Here is a 17,830-nt window from a genome sequence, read left to right on the forward strand (position 1 = left end):
AAGGTATTGTCGCGCGCATCTAAAAATGTTGAGGCACTTTAATTGAGGCACTTTTGAGGCACTTGCCTATCGTAATTGCCATCATACTGCTACTCGTGACACTTCAGCGATGTAGCAACAACGTAGTGAACGTGACATTCGCTTGGGAGTGCATTTCACGCCCATGTGGCACTAAATTAGCCTGTGTTAGAATTAGGTGTGTTAGAATTATTTCGGAATAAACTTCCGCATCACGCTCCACTCGAGAGGTGCGAAAGCCTCAGTTATTCCCATTGGTTCCCGAAAGCATGTGACTTCTTCTGTGGCTGCCTCACTTGCTTGTGGGGATATCACAGCCCGATGAGTTCGGGTGTTCGACGTGTAGATTTTTTACGCGTGCGACTCCCTTTGCTGTAAAACTTCAAATGCAGCTTCACGTCGACATTTGCCTTTGGATTTATGTGGTGTAACTTGCTACAAAATGTCAGAACACCTCTCGCGCACAGGCGTAAACCGAAATTTTACTTACTTAAATTAATTGTTAAAGTTTGCCCGCGTATGCCACGTGCACAAGTAATTCGAAAGCCGTTCGGGATACAGAGCTACAGTACACATTTTCAAGAGTTCTTCTTAGAGATACATCTTCCATGTATATCGTGTGGAACACGCTTGCCGGAAAATACTTCTAAGGAGCTATGCTGGGTTTGAAACTGCAATCTTGCGGGGCTTTCTTTTTAATAATTTGATGTATACTGTCGCCTGTAACGGTCCCTTTGATAAGATAACAGCATGTTAAGCAAATAAGCGAACACCTTTAATATATGTTTCCTTATGACGTGCACATCCTTTCTAATATATGTTCTGAATGATACTACACTGATGAGAATTGCAGTACACTGAAGGTTGACTAAACTTTATTACAGCGAAAGCGGCGAAACACGAAAGACGGTAGTATCATATGTCTCTTGGTAGAGCGTAGCTTGCTACGCTGCGGACGAACTCGATTCGACTGATGGATCCCTGACGATAGTACTTTATCTTTCAGCTCAAAATTCTTTGTCGGTTCGCTGTATCAGCGTCTCGGATACAGGTGCCACTTTCCGAACAACGTATCTTCAGGTATGTCTCCACCTGAAAGTCCAACAGAACGCCCAAGAATCGAAAGACATCTGGATGTGGACTGTAGAAGCACCCATTGAAGCGACTGTGGAACGACTCACAGGCGTTGGAGGTATTCTGCATGTTGTCAGTCATCTCAGCCCACAGGAAAGCGAGAGCCGTCTTTCATATACTCATCGACAAGATAGTCCATGAATAGCCGGAGCTTTTCTTCCCGTCGCCGCGCACGGTATGCCGCTTCTCGAAGTAATTTCATGTCAGTGTGATCGAGAGTTGCTTCATGTGTTTCTGCCTTTCGTATCTCCGCGCCGATTAGTCGCGACGGTTTTTCTGTGCAGTTAGCCGCAGCTTTTAGTTTCACTGCAGCTCGTACCACTTGCCTATCTAACGTGTGGCGCGATGCCTCGTGGTTGTGGGAGAGACGCTGTAGGTGATCTTGTACCATGGCTTCTTGACCGGTGGTGGAAAAGCCAGCACTACAAGTTTTCACAGTGCCATCGCCATCTTACAGATTTATCTTTCCTTGTGTAGCCACGGCGAAACTTAAATCCACTACCTAGAACAATTATATCCTTGGATTTGTCGCTACCGCACTTAACCAAATCCATGGTGATAATAAGTGAAACAAGCGCGAATGCGTCCTACTGCACGAGCAACAGGGCACGCGCATTTTGCGCTAATGCATTACGCCCGCTGTATTGTGTTAATAGACTGAATCGCATAGCTCATTCCTAATTTGAGAACTCTCGCCCAAATAAAGCCTCTTCCTTTTTGCGCAGATCCATGGTGGTATTTTGCGCAGATGCATGACCCGAGCGCGTGCTCATGCAGACTGCAATGACATTTTGCGCAGATACAATTCCCCCACCCCATAATGACGGGCGCGTGCCTCCTTTCTCCTTGCGCGTGTTTGGCACCCCCGTCCCACGTATGAAACAGAGCAGTCGACCGGTCGCCTTCCTCCCGCGCCGTAGCAGACGACTCTCCGCAGCCAATGAAATTCTCGGGTGTTCTGACGTCACAACACGTCAAAAGGAGCTGGGAGAGATCGTCGCCGCTACTGCCGCCGCACTAATTTACTGAGAAAAGCGTGGGACAATTCCTGAAGGTAGCGTAGAGGAGATGTTGTTCCTCTGCATGAGTCCTGACCGGCGGTGATGGAATGTCCCAGCAGGAAGACGTTCGTAGCCTCACGCTAGGACGGTGCCGGTGATTTCTATGGTGCCGGTAGAACTGGCAACAATGAGCGGCGTACAAACGTGGACAGATGGGGAGAGGACAGCAGGAAGGAGTGGGGGACAGGGGGTTAGTATGCGTCCTGGGCCGACATCAGGGGAACGGAAAACGTGGGGAAAACCTCAGACAGCACAGCCGGTGCGGGGATTCGAACCCGTGTCACCTCCCAGTATCGGCGTGGAAAGCGGTCATTATTGTTTTCGCCTCGGTTCGGGTTCAGCTCCGCAGCAGCGCAAAATACCGGTTCAAACCGGTTCAGGAAAGGGAATTTTGAGCAGATTGCCATAGGTTAAACGCATGCTCATCCTTACGGCTCTCAAATAACACAAATGTACTTTTGTTGTTGTTGCCGACACAGCAGTGGCTCACAGTAACACTGCGTGTTACAGATCTGCATTTAAGGTGTAGCGTCGCGGTAGCACACTGTACTCTCGATGTTCACTCATCGTATACACCCTTTTACATCCTGCTCAGGGACTGGCAGTTATTCTCACAGCTCAAAATATTATCTACAGAACAACAACGACTTTATTGTGAGGTGATGACTAGGGAGTTTCTTCGCCAGGGGCGATACTCTACCCCATCGGTGGTAGTGATGTGGGGAATGAAATAATGAGCCCCTTCACAATAAGGATCGAAGTACTATGGTATCCAGAAAGGTGAAGAGAGTTTGAGGGCAGAGCGTTGGTGGGCTGGATGTGGTGGCCAAGGACCAGCCAGTTTTGTGTGAGAAAGGAGAGGGGGGCAAGAGTCCAGTTCCTTAAGGGATCCGGAGAGTATGGTTCGGGAAGGTCGGGCATAATGGAGAAGAATGTGCTCTAGATCTTCTACAGCACCGCAGTGACAGCATTGGGGAGAGTCAACTTGTCTCAAGCGGTAACGCCACTGTGCTGCAAAAGCCACATCGAGGAGCATTCGATGAACTAATGCGGCATTATGCACCAGTGTGCATTATTCATTATTTGGTATGACTATTATTTACGGAATAAGGGAATTATGGTTAATGTTTTTAGGCGCTGTTCTTGACAGCGAGTGTTCGTCAGCGGCAGCTAACAGCTACAGCTAACAAGAAACAAAAGCAACCTCGTAATCCCAATTGTGCCATCTAACATTACATAGCGCGCACGTTTAGTGTTCGCTCAGACCCGTTGGACCAAACGGCGCCCTCCCGAACGCGCAGTCAAACGCTACTTTTTCTCCTTTGGGAGCAAAAAATTTGACTCATTTGGTGTTCGAAGCACCCGGTGAATGATCGGTGAAATCAGCTGGTGAAATCAGCACCACCGGACCGCAATACTACACCACTGAATGAACGCAATAGCTATGAACAATAGGACAGAGCACACTATGAGCAAGCACAGAACGAACGCAATAGGAGAAAATACCTCGCGCACTTGGGTTGCAGTTGTGTTTGGGTTTCGAATTGTTTGGCAATGCGGCTCAATCCGCTGTGTAAATCGTAGTTTCGATCTCTCACAACACACATTACATCTGAAGCGTTTCGCGAACCGGTAACCGCATAATTTTTTTTGCAGTTCAACGCAAGAAGTTATCTATAGTATCTGTAGTATATGTATATTATACATACGGTGAGAGATGAAAAGTCGAATGGGCACGAAATGATATAAATACAAAATAAACGAGATGAGGACAACGAAAGTAGGAGTATTAGGGGGAAAAAGAAAAATATTTATCATGAATTAAACTAGTTAATTAAAATTAACGGAAATTTACAGTCAGTCTACGTTGCGGCGGAGGCTCCGCCTTCCTCAGGACAAAAGTATTAAAGTATTAAATTTCTGTTAGAGCATTTTAATCAACTCGTTTAATTCATAATAAATCTTTTTTACTTAATACTCCTACTTCTGTTGTCTGCATCTCGTTTATTATATATACAGTCATGTCTCGATTATCCGAACACCTCGGGAGTCGTCCCTTTTCGTCCGAATAACGAATTTCCAGATAACCGGACCCGAGAAATTTGTGACACCTCTTTATAGCTAAACAAAAGGAAACAAGGATAAGATCGTCATTTCACAAGTTCACGCAAAGTGAGTTGCTTCAAATTAGTTGGCACGCGTGCGACAGAGATTCGGTCACAGCCACGGTGCTCGCTGAGTCACCCTGCTGTTCAAAGAAGGGTAATGTCTTAGAAAATTGTTCCCGCACATGTCTTTGCCTTTTTGCAAATTTATTTGGCATAGGCCAAAAGACAAGCGAGGCTTTCGGACGGCATGGACATTCATGTTCACGCGTGGATTTCTTGCGCCCATTGGACACAGAGTAATTCTTTCGCTTATCGTCGACCATCTCTACCGTGCACCTGCGCACACCAAAAGGGAGTGACCTCCGAAGAAAGGGGAGTCAAACAGTACAGAATGCCGCGGTGATATGTGACACTTTTCCAGAATAATGCGAACACAGTACATGCCAGACACTGAGGACGTTCACGCTTTTCCGGATAAAGGAATCAGAATGACCTATACGTCCTGGAAGACTGTTCTCCGTACTTGCTGTCCGGATACGGATAACGAATTCCGGATAACCGAGACAAAATCCATAGCAGGCTCGTTCCCGGTAATGTAGTCCGGATAACGAGTTTTCCGGATATCTGAACTCCGGATAAGCGAGACATGACTGTATATACATGCATACCTGCCAACTTGGGAACATTCAAATTAGGGAGATTTCGAAAGCGGGGGGGGGGGGGGGGGGGTCGGAGAAAGCCGATGTTGGGTGGCTTTTATTTGCATATATAACAGGAGCACACTTCACCCCAGCAGGCTCATCGGGCACAAGTTTTGCAGCAACAGACTTTGCCCTCTCCAAGAGACTATCTGGGTGTCAAGCTGTGGCAAGACTATGACACTTTCTCAAAAGAACGTGAGGACACAAAACTATGTCTCTGTTCTCTTTGCGAGGTATACGCAAGGTCGAAGCAGCTAGTGCAAAGGCACCTTTGTTGCCCGAAAACATGGAGGAAATGCCCGGAAACTAGAAGTGCTAGAACTAGAACTATGACCAGAACCCCTGAACTCCGTAACACAGAGGAAGCGGCAGCGATGCCGATGGCAATCGGGCTGGTATTGGATTGATGTTTTCGTCTATGTGCCCAGAGAAAAAGCAGGCGTTTGAGATATAGAGAGGGAAACTGCATTTTCCGGGAGATTTGCTTCTCGGCCGTACAATCGTACAAACCGGTCCGAATCCGGGAGTCTCCCGGATGAATCGGGAGAGTTGGCAGGTATGTACATGTATATATTTTCGCTCGGTTAACCAAAAAATACGGGTTTTTACCGGTTTTCGGTTCGAGTTCAGTTTCGGTTCCTATCCCTGATTCCTAACCACTATGCCGCGGGAGCAGGTACAAAACATGTAAAACTTAAAAAGAAGAAGTTCGAAGTGCCTTCCATATGTTCCTCTAAGCTATGGTGTGACGTTCGCAAGGCTTACAGAATCTCCACACCTGTGCCGCGGTCAGGGCGTGTGCTGGTATATGACGGCATGCTATCTCGCCGCCGCTACCTATAGCGCATGCAAGTGTTGAGTGTGACTGTACCGCACAGCAGGAACTTGCTATATGGTCGCAAACAGGAAACATGGGCTCTTTCCAGACTCTCCAGTTCTTCACAGTCGTCAAATTTTCATGGTTCTGCCACGTCTTGACGAAATAGATATCCCCAAGGATGCTAGGGGAGGAGTCGCTGGCAACCCGATCCATGAACAGCCAAGTCACTCTCACGGTTTTGAAAACATCATTTATGTTCATAAATTTACAAAAGGTCGTACATGCGGAAACTCACTACATTACGATATGACTACTCAACGTATCACAAGTTGGAAACAGAAAACTTGTAGTCAATATAGCTGAGAATTGAACGGGAATAGAATGACTTGGAAGAACTTGGAAGTGCAGGGAGTACGGGCACGCAGAAGAAACACAAAGACGAGGACAGGCACTCGAATGAATGCCTTATTGCGGTTGGTTGAGTCCAATTGTTGAAGCGAGTCGTCCCTGGATGAGGTGAGGTACGCCAACTATCCCAGATACATGTTGTCGACTTCACAGCTCGAGCACTGATGCCCACAAATATATTGTCCACCATAGCTAAATAAAGGTTTTCACTTGTTGAGTACAGACCACGTACATTTGACGTACAGCGCAGTTCAGGTTGAGCGCTGCAGCTTTGATATGAGCAGGCTATACAGTCGGGTCCGTTTATAACGATATTGACGGGAACGCGAAATCCGATCGTTACATCAGAATATCGTAAAACAATAACTTCCGCGAACTTGCCGGTAGGATCACGTAAACGAAGTAGAGCGGTGAAAGTAGAACGCCGTTGAACATGCACGTTTGTTGAGAGCACGAAAGCGTTTTGCCTAGCTCTTAGATTGACGCAGCGAAAAGTTTTCCAAGGGCAACGTAACCGCCGGGTTCCGCACAGAACACTGACGACTTCGTCCATGGCTCGTTATCTAGAGTCGTCATCGTTTTCTCTATCGGAACTGCGTTGTCCAGTAGAGCGCCCCTCGGCCACGCATAATTCGTTGACACGTCTTTGAGTTGCAACGCGCAACTTCAAGTCGAATCATGTGCACCACCTAGTCAAAACGCTTCCCGGAGCCGCAGACGCCATCGTAGCACATTCAGAAAAACTTGAGGGCGAGAGAATGATGTGAAGGGGGAGCAACCACCTCTACTTCTCGTGAGCGCCTTCGAAAACGCACGCTCTGCAACGCGCTCATCTATCGCCATCAGTTATGAGCGCTAATAGGTGGCGTGCATGTGACGTCACACCATAGCTTTTCCCGTGCTTTTTCCTTCTTTCTGGTGAACCGCGCACCCTATCGCACCCCACCTATACGCACTGTGTTTTCACTTTAATACGCACGGAGGCTATGGCTCTTGAAAGTGTCTTCAAGGCGTTCATTCTACTCCTAATTTTTGTCTTCTTCCATTGTTTTCAAAGAGAGAGAGAGAGAGAAAAGAAGAAGAATGGAACCTCGCTTCTCGATTTTAGCACGTTTTGCCGACCACCGGATCGCCGCTGATCGCTATACGCGAGCAAACGCTTTCACGATGACAGCTATATCTAGTTCTTGTTTACATATACTTCAATGTGGCTGAGATGACAGGAAGTAGTAATTTGATCGTAATATCGGAGTTATCGTTATACCGTAGGTCGTAATAAACGGGCTCGACTGGTTGCGAAGCACATTTAGGTATACTATAGAATGCAGCAGAAAATGTGCAGGCTTTGAAATAGTATGGGCACTTCAGTAATATATAAACAAATTGCTGCAAAGCATTTCTTGCTCACAATAAATATCAGAACATGCTTTCCGTACATACCAGTGCAGTATTTTCAGATCAAAATGAAATAGACTACCTTACACAGGATAAATAGCTTGCAAAAACATGCACTGATAGCATTATCACTTCGTAGAACCGAGCCTACACGACAAAAAGAGCTGAGATTTTCGCTGTAGAGCTACTCTTAAAATTACTTCTCCGTTGTGGCACTTTCCCAGGTCATGACATCCATGGAGACGTGGCATCCGCAATACAGCACCAAAAGCAGTGGCATCACAGGCAATGGGAATCCTATGAACCATCAGAGCAAGGTCACCAACGTATCCTAAAGGGCTGGATCCGTTTCGCAAATCACACTCACTCATAATCAGGGTATCGAGCAGCAATAATGCTACTTCTGGGCTTGCCAAGAAAAACATGCTCGATGTGAGGGAGAGGAGGTAGTGAGGAGCTGCAAAGACTGCCCATACTTCATGCCATGCTGACCAATGAACCTGAAAATGCATCGTATGCATTGAAAGATGTTTAGAAGATTTGCTCAAAGTCATTTATGCTTAGGGTTCTTCGTTTTCGGGTTTCATGATTTTTCAAATTCGGGTGGAAAAATCGGGTGCAATTTACATGTGAGAATTCGGGGAGAAATCGGGCGCTACGATCTCTGTTTGATATGTCATCGGGGAATTTTCGGGTGAAACGAAAGGCATATGAAACAAGCCACTGCCGTGACACTGGGACGAGAAACAAGAATCTTTATATTTCCGCTCGGAACTGATGATGATGATGTTCTGGTGGCCTTTCGCTGTGTATTGGGTGGACAACGCTGGGACAATTGGTGCAGTGAATGACCGCAGTATTCAGACACTTGCCCGAGCTCCACAAAAGCTCGCCTTTGACTCCTGCAGGAGGGGAATATAAAAGGAGGACAAATAGCTCTCTTTGCTGATAGTATGATTAACTTTTCCGACGGTTTACCCAGAACGACAAGTTGAAGGAACCGCGAGACATAGAAATATGCTGCAAAAATTTCGGGTAGACATTGGGTTTTACCCGAATTCTTGAAAACTTGTTCGGGAGGGAGCTATCGTGAAAAATCTGGTTTAACCCGAAAACGAAGAACCCTATTTATGCTTTAAGACTATGGGATCTCTAGCCTGAGGAGCTGGGACTTACTAGGTTTTTCAAAAAAGGTTTGGTACGAAGCACAGATACCGAAGACTCTAGCATCAGGCCAAAGAAGTTGAGGCTACACCAGACAAATAAGGCCCAGTTCAAGTCGTGCCACAGCCACACTAGGGAGAAACATGCTGCTGCTGCGAGGGCACGTCGTCCTGCTGTTCGATGTCCACCAATAAGGGGAACATACACATATCTGAAAACAGTGACATGTATCAGACACAGGGCTGCACCCTTTTCAGTCAACTGCGTGGGTATGTCATAACTAGAGCACAGAAAAATATGTATGAAGCACTCCTGAAATATGCATGCAACTATGCACCAAAAATATTCTAAATCTGCAGTAAAAACTGTGAATATATTTCAACGTTTTTCGTCATTCTTGGTATGAAGGCAATGCCTCTAGTGCATATTTCACAAAAATTCGAGCTTTGTATTAGGGTTTGCACGCTAAAATAAAGTCACCCTCCCTCAGGAGCACACAACAAAGAAGGCCACAGATATATATCGTGCATGTGAAGGCCTTACTTTCGTCACTGCACCACAGTGTAGATTGAAATGTGAACGCGCCCGTCTTGGTAAGAGTAAACTGATGGCTGAACAAAATGGCTCAACACCATATCCTAAAACAACATAGAAAATATTCTATTCTGACCAAAATTATTGTGAAAGAGGACGCAAAAGCTTCCCGAGCCCAGCAACACCTTAATGAGAAAGGAGAACAAGAAGATAGCTCTCGCACCTGTCCATCTAGAAACGTGGCAAAACGTGTGCATGTGTGCATTTTGACTCGGAATATGCTGTAACATGCAAAACATGCGTTTACATGCACCATAGAACCCTTTTAATTGGTCAGCACTTATCTAGAAATTCATTCAACAACATTCAACACTGTTCACATTCCACATGTAGATACCCTATCCCCATCGCCAGTGTTACACAGGAAACCACCGATATGCAAGTCACCACTGAGTAAAAGATACGAGGACTACAAATCAGCAGATGTGAACAAAAGACTTGCACTGGTGTGTCGATATTGTGTTCTCACAAGTGCACGTCCACAAGAGAACGGCAGTCGATGCCGGTTCCATATTCTGTAAACTTTAAATTTTATACTTCGACACTGCCATTTAGCTAAATCACAGAGACGTAACTAGGCAAATGGCATATATAGTACCATATATATCTCACCTGACTAACCACAGGTGCAAGCCACGATCAAAGTGCCTGAAACATAAAGCCAGGCACGGTCATTAGTTACAACCCGGACACTTTGAGGTGTACTTATGGTCTGACTTTTTTATGGTTAAACCCGACCTCTCCCAATTATTCCCCCCGAATCAGTTCCAGACCAATTCGGGTCCTGATTTCTCCCTGAATTCCGATCACGTACACTATTTAGTAGCAATATGCTCTCATGTCTTATGTAAATGTTATTTGGGTGCAACAATAGACTATGCGAAGCACTTTTGATGATACGACATGTGTGGTGCTCGTGACAATGATTTGTGACAAATATATGTTTGAGCAATCTATGCACCTTTGACTGCAGTCTGCTTGCTGGACAGAAAAAATAAAACAAAATAAAATAAAAGAAAGCAAGAACACCTGAATGTACAGTGCTGGACAAACGTTTATGGAACACGCTCCGGCACATTCCTTCGTAAGAGTTACATACTAGCAGTGAATGCTACTGTACCGACTTACGAGGGGTGTTCAAGTCAAACCGGGACTTTTCATTTTTCGCAAAAGTAAAATGACCTTATAGGTGTGAAATCAGTTTTATTTTTCAACGTAAGCTCCAGCTGCACTAATCCCCTTATCCCAGCGTTTCACGAGGGCTTGGATGCCAGCAGCGTAGAAATCCTTACCAGCGCGTAGCAGCCATGATCAGAGCGCATTTTTGACCTCATCGTCGCAGCTGAAGTGGCGGCCCCCAAGGAACGCCTTCAGTGGCCCGAAGAGATGGAAATCGCTGGGGGCGAAGTCTGGACCGTAAGGGGGATGTGGCAGCAACTCCCAGCCAAGTTCCTGTAGCGTGCGTGTCGTGAGATGCGCGGTATGCAGGCGTGCATTGTCCTGTCGGAGGAGGACTCCTTTGGTGATGAGGCCCAGCCGCTTTTGCTTCGTCGCCTTATGCTCATCCCTGAGAACCTGGCAGTAATATGCATGATTGATTGCACTATATGCGCTATTGATATCGGGACATGTTATCCGTCGGTCCTTGAGGATCAGGTGCTCCACAAGTTGGATGTCTTCAGGAACTCTGACACTGGGCTCTGAGACGCCCCGGCCGGGATCGTCCTGCACTGATGTACGGCCGTCTCGAAACCGTTTGCAGCACTCAAACGCTTTACTGCAGCTAAGTGTATCGTGGCCATACTGAGCCTGAAGTTTCTGTGAATTTCAGGTGACTTTACGCCTTCATTCACGAGAAACTTCATGACAATTCGCTGTTCGATGTGCGTGCTCATCTCGTTGTCGGCCATCTTGTCCAGCATGTGTCTTCTGTTTTGCACAAACTTTGGACCACCACATGGTGAATGCGGAGGCCTGTCGCATGTGCAAATGACGAAAGAGAAGTAGCGCGAGCCATTTGTACACTCAGGAGACAGAAAGTCCCGGTTTGACTCGAACGCCCCTCGTACAAACAGGTGACAGGGTAACCTAGGCTCATGTCTGTAAGTCTGTACGGTCCAATTCACGGCTCGCGTGCCACTCTGAGGAAGGAATACTCCGGAGCGTGTTCCGTAAACTTCTGTCTAGCACTGTACTAGTATCAATTAAATCGAATTCCCCACACCCTGAGTCCCTCAAAAGCACTTAACCCAAAAAAGGTCAGACCCTTAGGTGTACTATAGAATAAGATTGTTCACCTCCACACATAGGAGCAGAGATGTATTCGACCCACACATTTGGGGTAAGTAGGTAGCCGTATGTCCTCCATAGAGGCTATCGTTACAGGGATGCCGTAGAGGACGCGGTACTTCAGGTAAAACATCATGACGAGGCCAAAGGCAAGGCCAGCCTTGCTCCAAGCATCAAGGTACTGCACCACATTGGGGTACACAGACATCGCTGAGCTATCAACATAATTATTAGGTGGCATCCTGAAAGCTCATACTAACACTTCATTGTGCAAAAAAAGGAAGTGAAGTTTTCACGGCAAGGTTCGTATAATTTTTCAGGCAATGTGCATGCTAGTTACAGCAGCCCATGCAAGGACAGGGTCATTTGACCTACAGAATCTTTAAACAATGAGTCAAGGTCAATTAAAACAACATAAAAAAATATAATGTGTAAGGATATCATGATTCATATCATTTAGCAAACAACTGCAAAAGTTTGTTTATGCTTGGAAATTTGCAAAGCCAGTATGCCCCTGGGTAGTGCCAAGTTCAAGCCTACTCATATAACCTCTGTGGATACTTTCGTTAGCTCTATCACAGAGAAGTACAGGGAAAAGCAATGGTTATTGATCGAGCACGTACACAGATACAAAATGTGTCTATGGTGCCCCTCTTTTAAGTGACCTATCCACAATCTTTCAGTGCAACAAACAAGTTTGATATAAACCACTAAAAAAGTATACTTTTTTTTACAACTTTCGACTGTAAAACGTCACACCACAAAAGTTATCTTCAATCTACCTCAGTTTGGAAATTACGAAGAACTTAGTGTGTCTAGAAACGGTTCTCTCCCTCAGTTTCTGATGTTACTCCAGAAAGTGAATTTGAGTACAAACTGCTCAAACTTTCCAAGGCATATATGATACGTGCACTGATGAACAAGTCACACTTTTTTTTTTTTTTACAGTTAGATACAGAAGTAGTTTTCATCGACTTTGATTACCTATAGAACCAATGCGTGGTTAATGTGTAAGCTACATGGAAGATGAGGCATTTAAGGATATCCACCACATGCCCCAGCAGCCGACGCCATGTCCACGTGGGTCTCCCTTCTAGCATCTGTTCAAATATGAAAATTTGCTTTATTGCCAGCCTTCAACATAGAGTTCGTAAGATTCAAGACCTGTTGGATGAGTTACCTGTTTCTGGAAATCAGAATAATTGATGAGTGGGCCTGTCATAATACTGGGGAGGTACAAGACGTAACCCAGGGTCTTCCAGTAATCTGGAGTGTCCTCTTCATTGTGAGACTCGCGGATGAAGTCTACTGCAAAGCTCAACGACCGAGTACCAACCCAGCTTAACCCGCTTTCTGTCATTGTTTCTACCATTGCACCGTGCTGCCTGTACTGATCCTGCGTCATATTGGGATGCAGGTGTTTTGTGTCACAGAGGCAAAAAAAAAATCACTTACTTTGAACCATGACGGAAGTAAGTCGGCCTGAGATTGCAGAATGATTACTACAAGAAGTATGAAACAAACATATTCTCTGCGAGAGAATGTGGCTAGGAACATGCTGGCATGCACCGTGTAGAATAGTAGTGTTGTGGGCCAACCGTAGTTCCACAGCAGGAAGACGGTGGAGTATGCAGCGTAGAAATAAGGCACCAGCTGTAACAAGGATTGGTACGTAAAGAACGGCTAGAAAGCAGGCGAGCTGGTGATATCTCATCTCCATAATGAACCCTAAGACGGTGCTAGAAGCACTCAAACACGAGTCTCAAGCACAGCAGAAAGCTTATACCGTATCTGCCGGTGTATAACGCGCACTCGTGTATAACACGCACCCCCTAAAAACGGGCCGAATTTGAAAAAAGTTCATTGTATAACGCGCAATGCAATGTTGCCACAAGCTTATGTGCTGCCACCAGTGTACACAATAAACCAAGACGGTGTATTATATATGCACATGCATTATTTGAAGCACATTTAGTCAAAGCTGTTAAACTCCGATGCAACAGAGTCGGTGTCATAAAGTATACTTCAGTAGCCTCTCCGCTTTCGGTTTCGTGTCTCTTCTCAATCACGCCAGCATTCTGAAATGAATTCAGGATTATTGACGTTAATCAGCATCATTAACTTTTTATGAAGTCCGGTGCCCTTTTGCCGGTTTTGTCAACTGACCCTAAGAGATTTGGAAGAAAGTCACAGCACACCCTGGAAGAGGCTAGAATTTGTACGTCACCGACCTGAAAAAGACCTCTGCAGGAAAATATTCCCGTGTATAACGCGCACCGTTAGATAACGCACTGGAGCTCTTCAGAGCACTTTTTTACTGTATGTGTATGTGTATGTGCGCGTTATACACCGGAAAATACGGTAGTTTAGTTTAGTTATGTAGGTCAGACTTCTAGGCGAATGACTGGGTAAGAGAAAACATCGGCAACGTAAAGGAAGCTGATCCCCATTCAGAGTGCGTCAAAAATCTTCAGGAATGCAGCAATTGAGAGTCCGTTTGGAAGGAGGCCAGGGTTGTGGTCAAAGAGGTGGCACTGTAGTAATTAAACTAGGAAAAGTAATAAGATAATACAGTGCTTATGTTGTCAATGCATCGCGTGCAAAGCATTACACAGTAAGCAATATTTTTTTTACTGTGATACTGTAGAAGCGGTTAAATTCGTGGTCCTAATAATTTGCAAACTCGGATGGAAATACTTTGCTGGACCTTAATTTTGCATTACATTGATCCTGCACCATGAATTCCTTGGGGGTATCTTATATTGCGGGACCTTATAATTTTGGGGAAAAATAGCATTCACAAAAATTATTACTGATACAGTATTTAACAACTACACGAATGTGCACAGATGCACATGTACCATAAGTGTACATACTGCCACCTACCTGTTTGTTGTAGCGAAAGAGGAGCTGTGTTAACAATGGCTGTAAGAACAGCACGGGGTAGAATCTGTGATATGCCTCCATGGTAACATTCCATTCATGATCAGTAATGTCCTAAGGGCAAGTTTGCTCATTTAGCCACATACACTACAGTCGAAACAGTTCGTTACCCTGTGTCGGTGAATTCCGAACATTCCTTGAGAAAATGAGAAAGGGTCCAGCTCTGGCAAGCTTTGAGCTGCGACACATCAGACGTCACATGAACACATATGCCACATGTGTACTGTTTACATGTAAATGTATACGAGTCTGAGGGTCAGATGTTTCTTACTCAAACGGTGTGTTGTGAATCTCCACAAGGCATACGTGGTTGCCGTAATCCATATTATCCAGTGCCAGGCTTTCAGGATGAACACTCCAATAGTGCCGCTGAAAACGAAAGAAAGGATATCGAGATGAATACCTAAAAAGTTAGTGCACCATGCTTGACGGGTTTGTGAATTGTGCATGGTAGTGGCCAAAAACCCAATGGTACAAAACGAAGTACGTATCCTTCGTACTTTCTGTCTGAGCCGTTGAACAGCCATACAACTCAACACAGAATATTCCTAGGACCTACAGCTTTCCTAGCAAATCGTGCTGTCCTTGATTCAAAAGAAAAAGGAAGGCCAAATTGTATTTAAATACTCTCTCTCTGTCTCTATTTTTACGTTGGTCTTTTTTTCCTTGCTCCATTTGGACCTCGACATGAACCAGAGACAAGCAACTATGTGTACAGGGTTGTGATGAACTAAATGCAAACATATAAGCTTTTTTCAATGGCGTAGACAGAGAAGGGTTTTACACCCCCTAATTCATACCTTTAGTAGACGGAAAAAAGTAGAAAATGGGGGTGAAATCCCCTTCCCCATGTAAGTTGCCCATAGAACTCCTCCAAAAATATTTTTGTAGCTATGCAACTGGTTGTTGTAATTAGACATTGCAGTAATTGCCACTAGCTCACAATCAATTGCAGCCCCATGTATTATCGGCACAATTAGAAGTAGAATATTCACTAACTGGTATGGACCCATTTCAATAAAATTTTCAAGGTTTCATGGGATATCTTGAACATAAGGTACTTGTATAGGTATTGGTAACATACGTTTATTGACACCCATAATAACCTGCACCTTAATCTACCAATTTCACCTTTCTTATCAGAAGTTTTATGTCCCTATTTGCAGTGTTGGAGGTAACTCGTTACTGTAACTAAGCTATTTTTTAGGAACTTTTAACTTAACTTGTTGCTTTTGAGCTCTAGTAACTTCTCCAGGAACTCGTTCCTTTTTTAGGTAACTATATGTCAAAGTAACGTGGGCAAAATTCAAGTTCCCTTTGTTCAATTCTTCTGCGTCCTCCCACCCTAGTGAGACGACAGCCACGTGCACACCGGTGATAGGTGATACGTGCATGGCGTGTCTGACTTCCTTGTTGCTACGCGGTTAACGTTACAAATTCTGTTCTGGCTGTACACTAGGAGGCTCAGGTGACGCTTATCTTAGCGATGAGCAGCGTATTTGTAATGACAGAGGGCATTGTGTAGCAAGACTAAACAGGGGCGGATTTAAGGGTCTATCTCTGGGGGGCGGGGGGGTCTTAAGGAAATTTCGTGCTTTGCGGCACAGCATCGTCCAGGGGATAGGGTATTTACATAGGGAACACGACCGTAAAGCTTGGCGCGGCTCTAGAACATGTGCGTAGAGGACAACTCATGGAACCTCAACTTTCAATGCTTGCTTTGTGCTCCGTTCAATTATGAGATCAAAATCATCAAGTCCGTCCCTAAAGAAGCATATAAAGGTAGGATTCTTTGTCATAACAGATAATGTTATAGTTTCAATATATATATATATATATATATATATATATATATATATATATATATATATAAATTTCAGAAGATGAAAAATCAGACAGCCGCGACGTGGAATTTGAGCGAAAGGAATGGGGACACAGCGACGGATTTGAGGTGTTAATAGAATACAAACAAAGGTTTATTTTACATAATTAAAACATTATTTAGGAAAATGGGGAAGTGTCGACGTTTCGGAGGGAAGCTCCTGGTGCTCCAGCTAGTGGTTGCCTCTTCTGTCCCGAAGAAGGAGGAGCTTCCCTCCGAAACGTCGACACTTCCCTATTTTCCTAAATTATGTTTTAATTATGTAAATTAAACCTTCGTTTGTATTCTATTAACACCTCAAATGCGTTGCTGTGTCCCCTTTCCTTTCGCTTATATATATATATATATATATATATATATATCAAAACTATTATAAAACGTCTTGCACCGCCCATTGTGAATTAATTATAGAAAGGTCAAGAACTAAAAAGTATATATCACGTACGCAGCAAGTAACTTGAACGCAACTCGTTACTTTTCTGAAGTAGCTTAAGAACTTCGAGTTCATTTTCATTACCTGTAACTTCGTTAGTAGCTTAGTTACATTTTTTGCACAGTAACTTAACTGGTAACAAGTTCCTTCTGTCGAGTAACTTCCTCATCTCTACCTATTTCTAGTATTCAACTTTTATGCGAACGCTTCCTGTTTTCTTCGCTAGTGGGTATGGTGCTGCAAAACTTAGGTATATGATCTTAAGTAATTCAGAAGGAACTTTGAATAAACTTTCCAGAAGTTTCTGGTTTTCGTAAGGATGAAGTTTTTATTTTATCCGGGGTAAGTACTTTTGGGGCACCCAGCTTTTAGGAGAAGAAGCACTAGCACATTATTCGAGTTTCTTCTAAAAATATCTTAAATACAGACTTCAATCTGAATCCGAGTTAACTTTTTGACATTCCTTTGCTTATTACCTTTTAGGTTCCCTCAGTATCATTATGGTCAGTCGTCAGCGTTGTAAAGTCCGCAGAAGACGATGACGGTACAACGAAGGGCTGGTATAACAATCATTAAACTTCTCCGTCCATTTTCAAAGAAACCGCAAAGAAAACTCAACTTTACAGTTGACACAAGCGTGTGCAGAGCTACACGTCAATGGTACACGCGCAATATCGAAACCACCGAAACAATAACATCGCAAATGCGAAGATTTCGGAAGTCTGGCATTAATAAGTTGGTTTCGAATGACTAATGCTGAACGAATGCCTTGGTTTTTGGTCGCGAATGAATCACACAAAGCCTTGCGCCTTTTTTGACGCTGCCGCGGTGTTTTTTTCTCGACGCGTCCACTCCTGGCTATCTGGCGCTGCTGGCGTTT

General features: G+C 44.6%; 1 protein-coding gene across 2 annotated transcripts; it reads right to left on the reverse strand.

Annotated features, from left to right (window-relative positions):
- Positions 1–6,072: 6,072 nt before the first annotated feature.
- On the reverse strand, positions 6,073–17,781 carry LOC135396820 (protein-cysteine N-palmitoyltransferase HHAT-like). Of its 2 annotated transcripts, XM_064628015.1 has the most exons (12): positions 17,427–17,781; positions 14,907–15,004; positions 14,746–14,813; positions 14,579–14,689; positions 13,148–13,345; positions 12,873–13,088; positions 12,677–12,792; positions 11,701–11,907; positions 10,016–10,051; positions 8,822–9,020; positions 8,013–8,145; positions 6,073–7,942 (listed from the first exon to the last, which is right to left on the reverse strand). In XM_064628015.1, exons 1-12 carry the CDS (start codon positions 17,447–17,449, stop codon positions 7,842–7,844), a joined length of 1,506 nt encoding a protein of 501 aa, XP_064484085.1. In that variant the 5' UTR covers positions 17,450–17,781; the 3' UTR covers positions 6,073–7,841. The 2 variants fall into 2 exon arrangements, with proteins under 2 accessions (XP_064484085.1, XP_064484086.1); XM_064628016.1 differs by lacking the exons at positions 12,677–12,792; positions 12,873–13,088 and having other exon boundaries at positions 11,701–11,873.
- Between the last annotated feature and the right edge of the window lie 49 nt (positions 17,782–17,830).

Source organism: Ornithodoros turicata, chromosome 6 (genome assembly GCF_037126465.1).
Source record: "Ornithodoros turicata isolate Travis chromosome 6, ASM3712646v1, whole genome shotgun sequence".
In the NCBI taxonomy this organism is placed as follows: Eukaryota; Metazoa; Arthropoda; class Arachnida; order Ixodida; family Argasidae; genus Ornithodoros; species Ornithodoros turicata.

Bases quoted from the DNA above. Each gene is read 5' to 3' on its own strand.
- LOC135396820 (XM_064628015.1), bottom strand. From the start codon at position 17,449: ATGATACTGAGGGAACCTAAAAG. The intron at 15,005-17,426 runs GTAATAAGCAAA...TTTCGTTTTCAG, and splicing joins ATACTGAGGGAACCTAAAAG to CGGCACTATTGGAGTGTTCA. The intron at 11,908-12,676 runs GTAATCAAAGTC...TTATGTTGATAG, and splicing joins ACCACGCATTGGTTCTATAG to CTCAGCGATGTCTGTGTACC.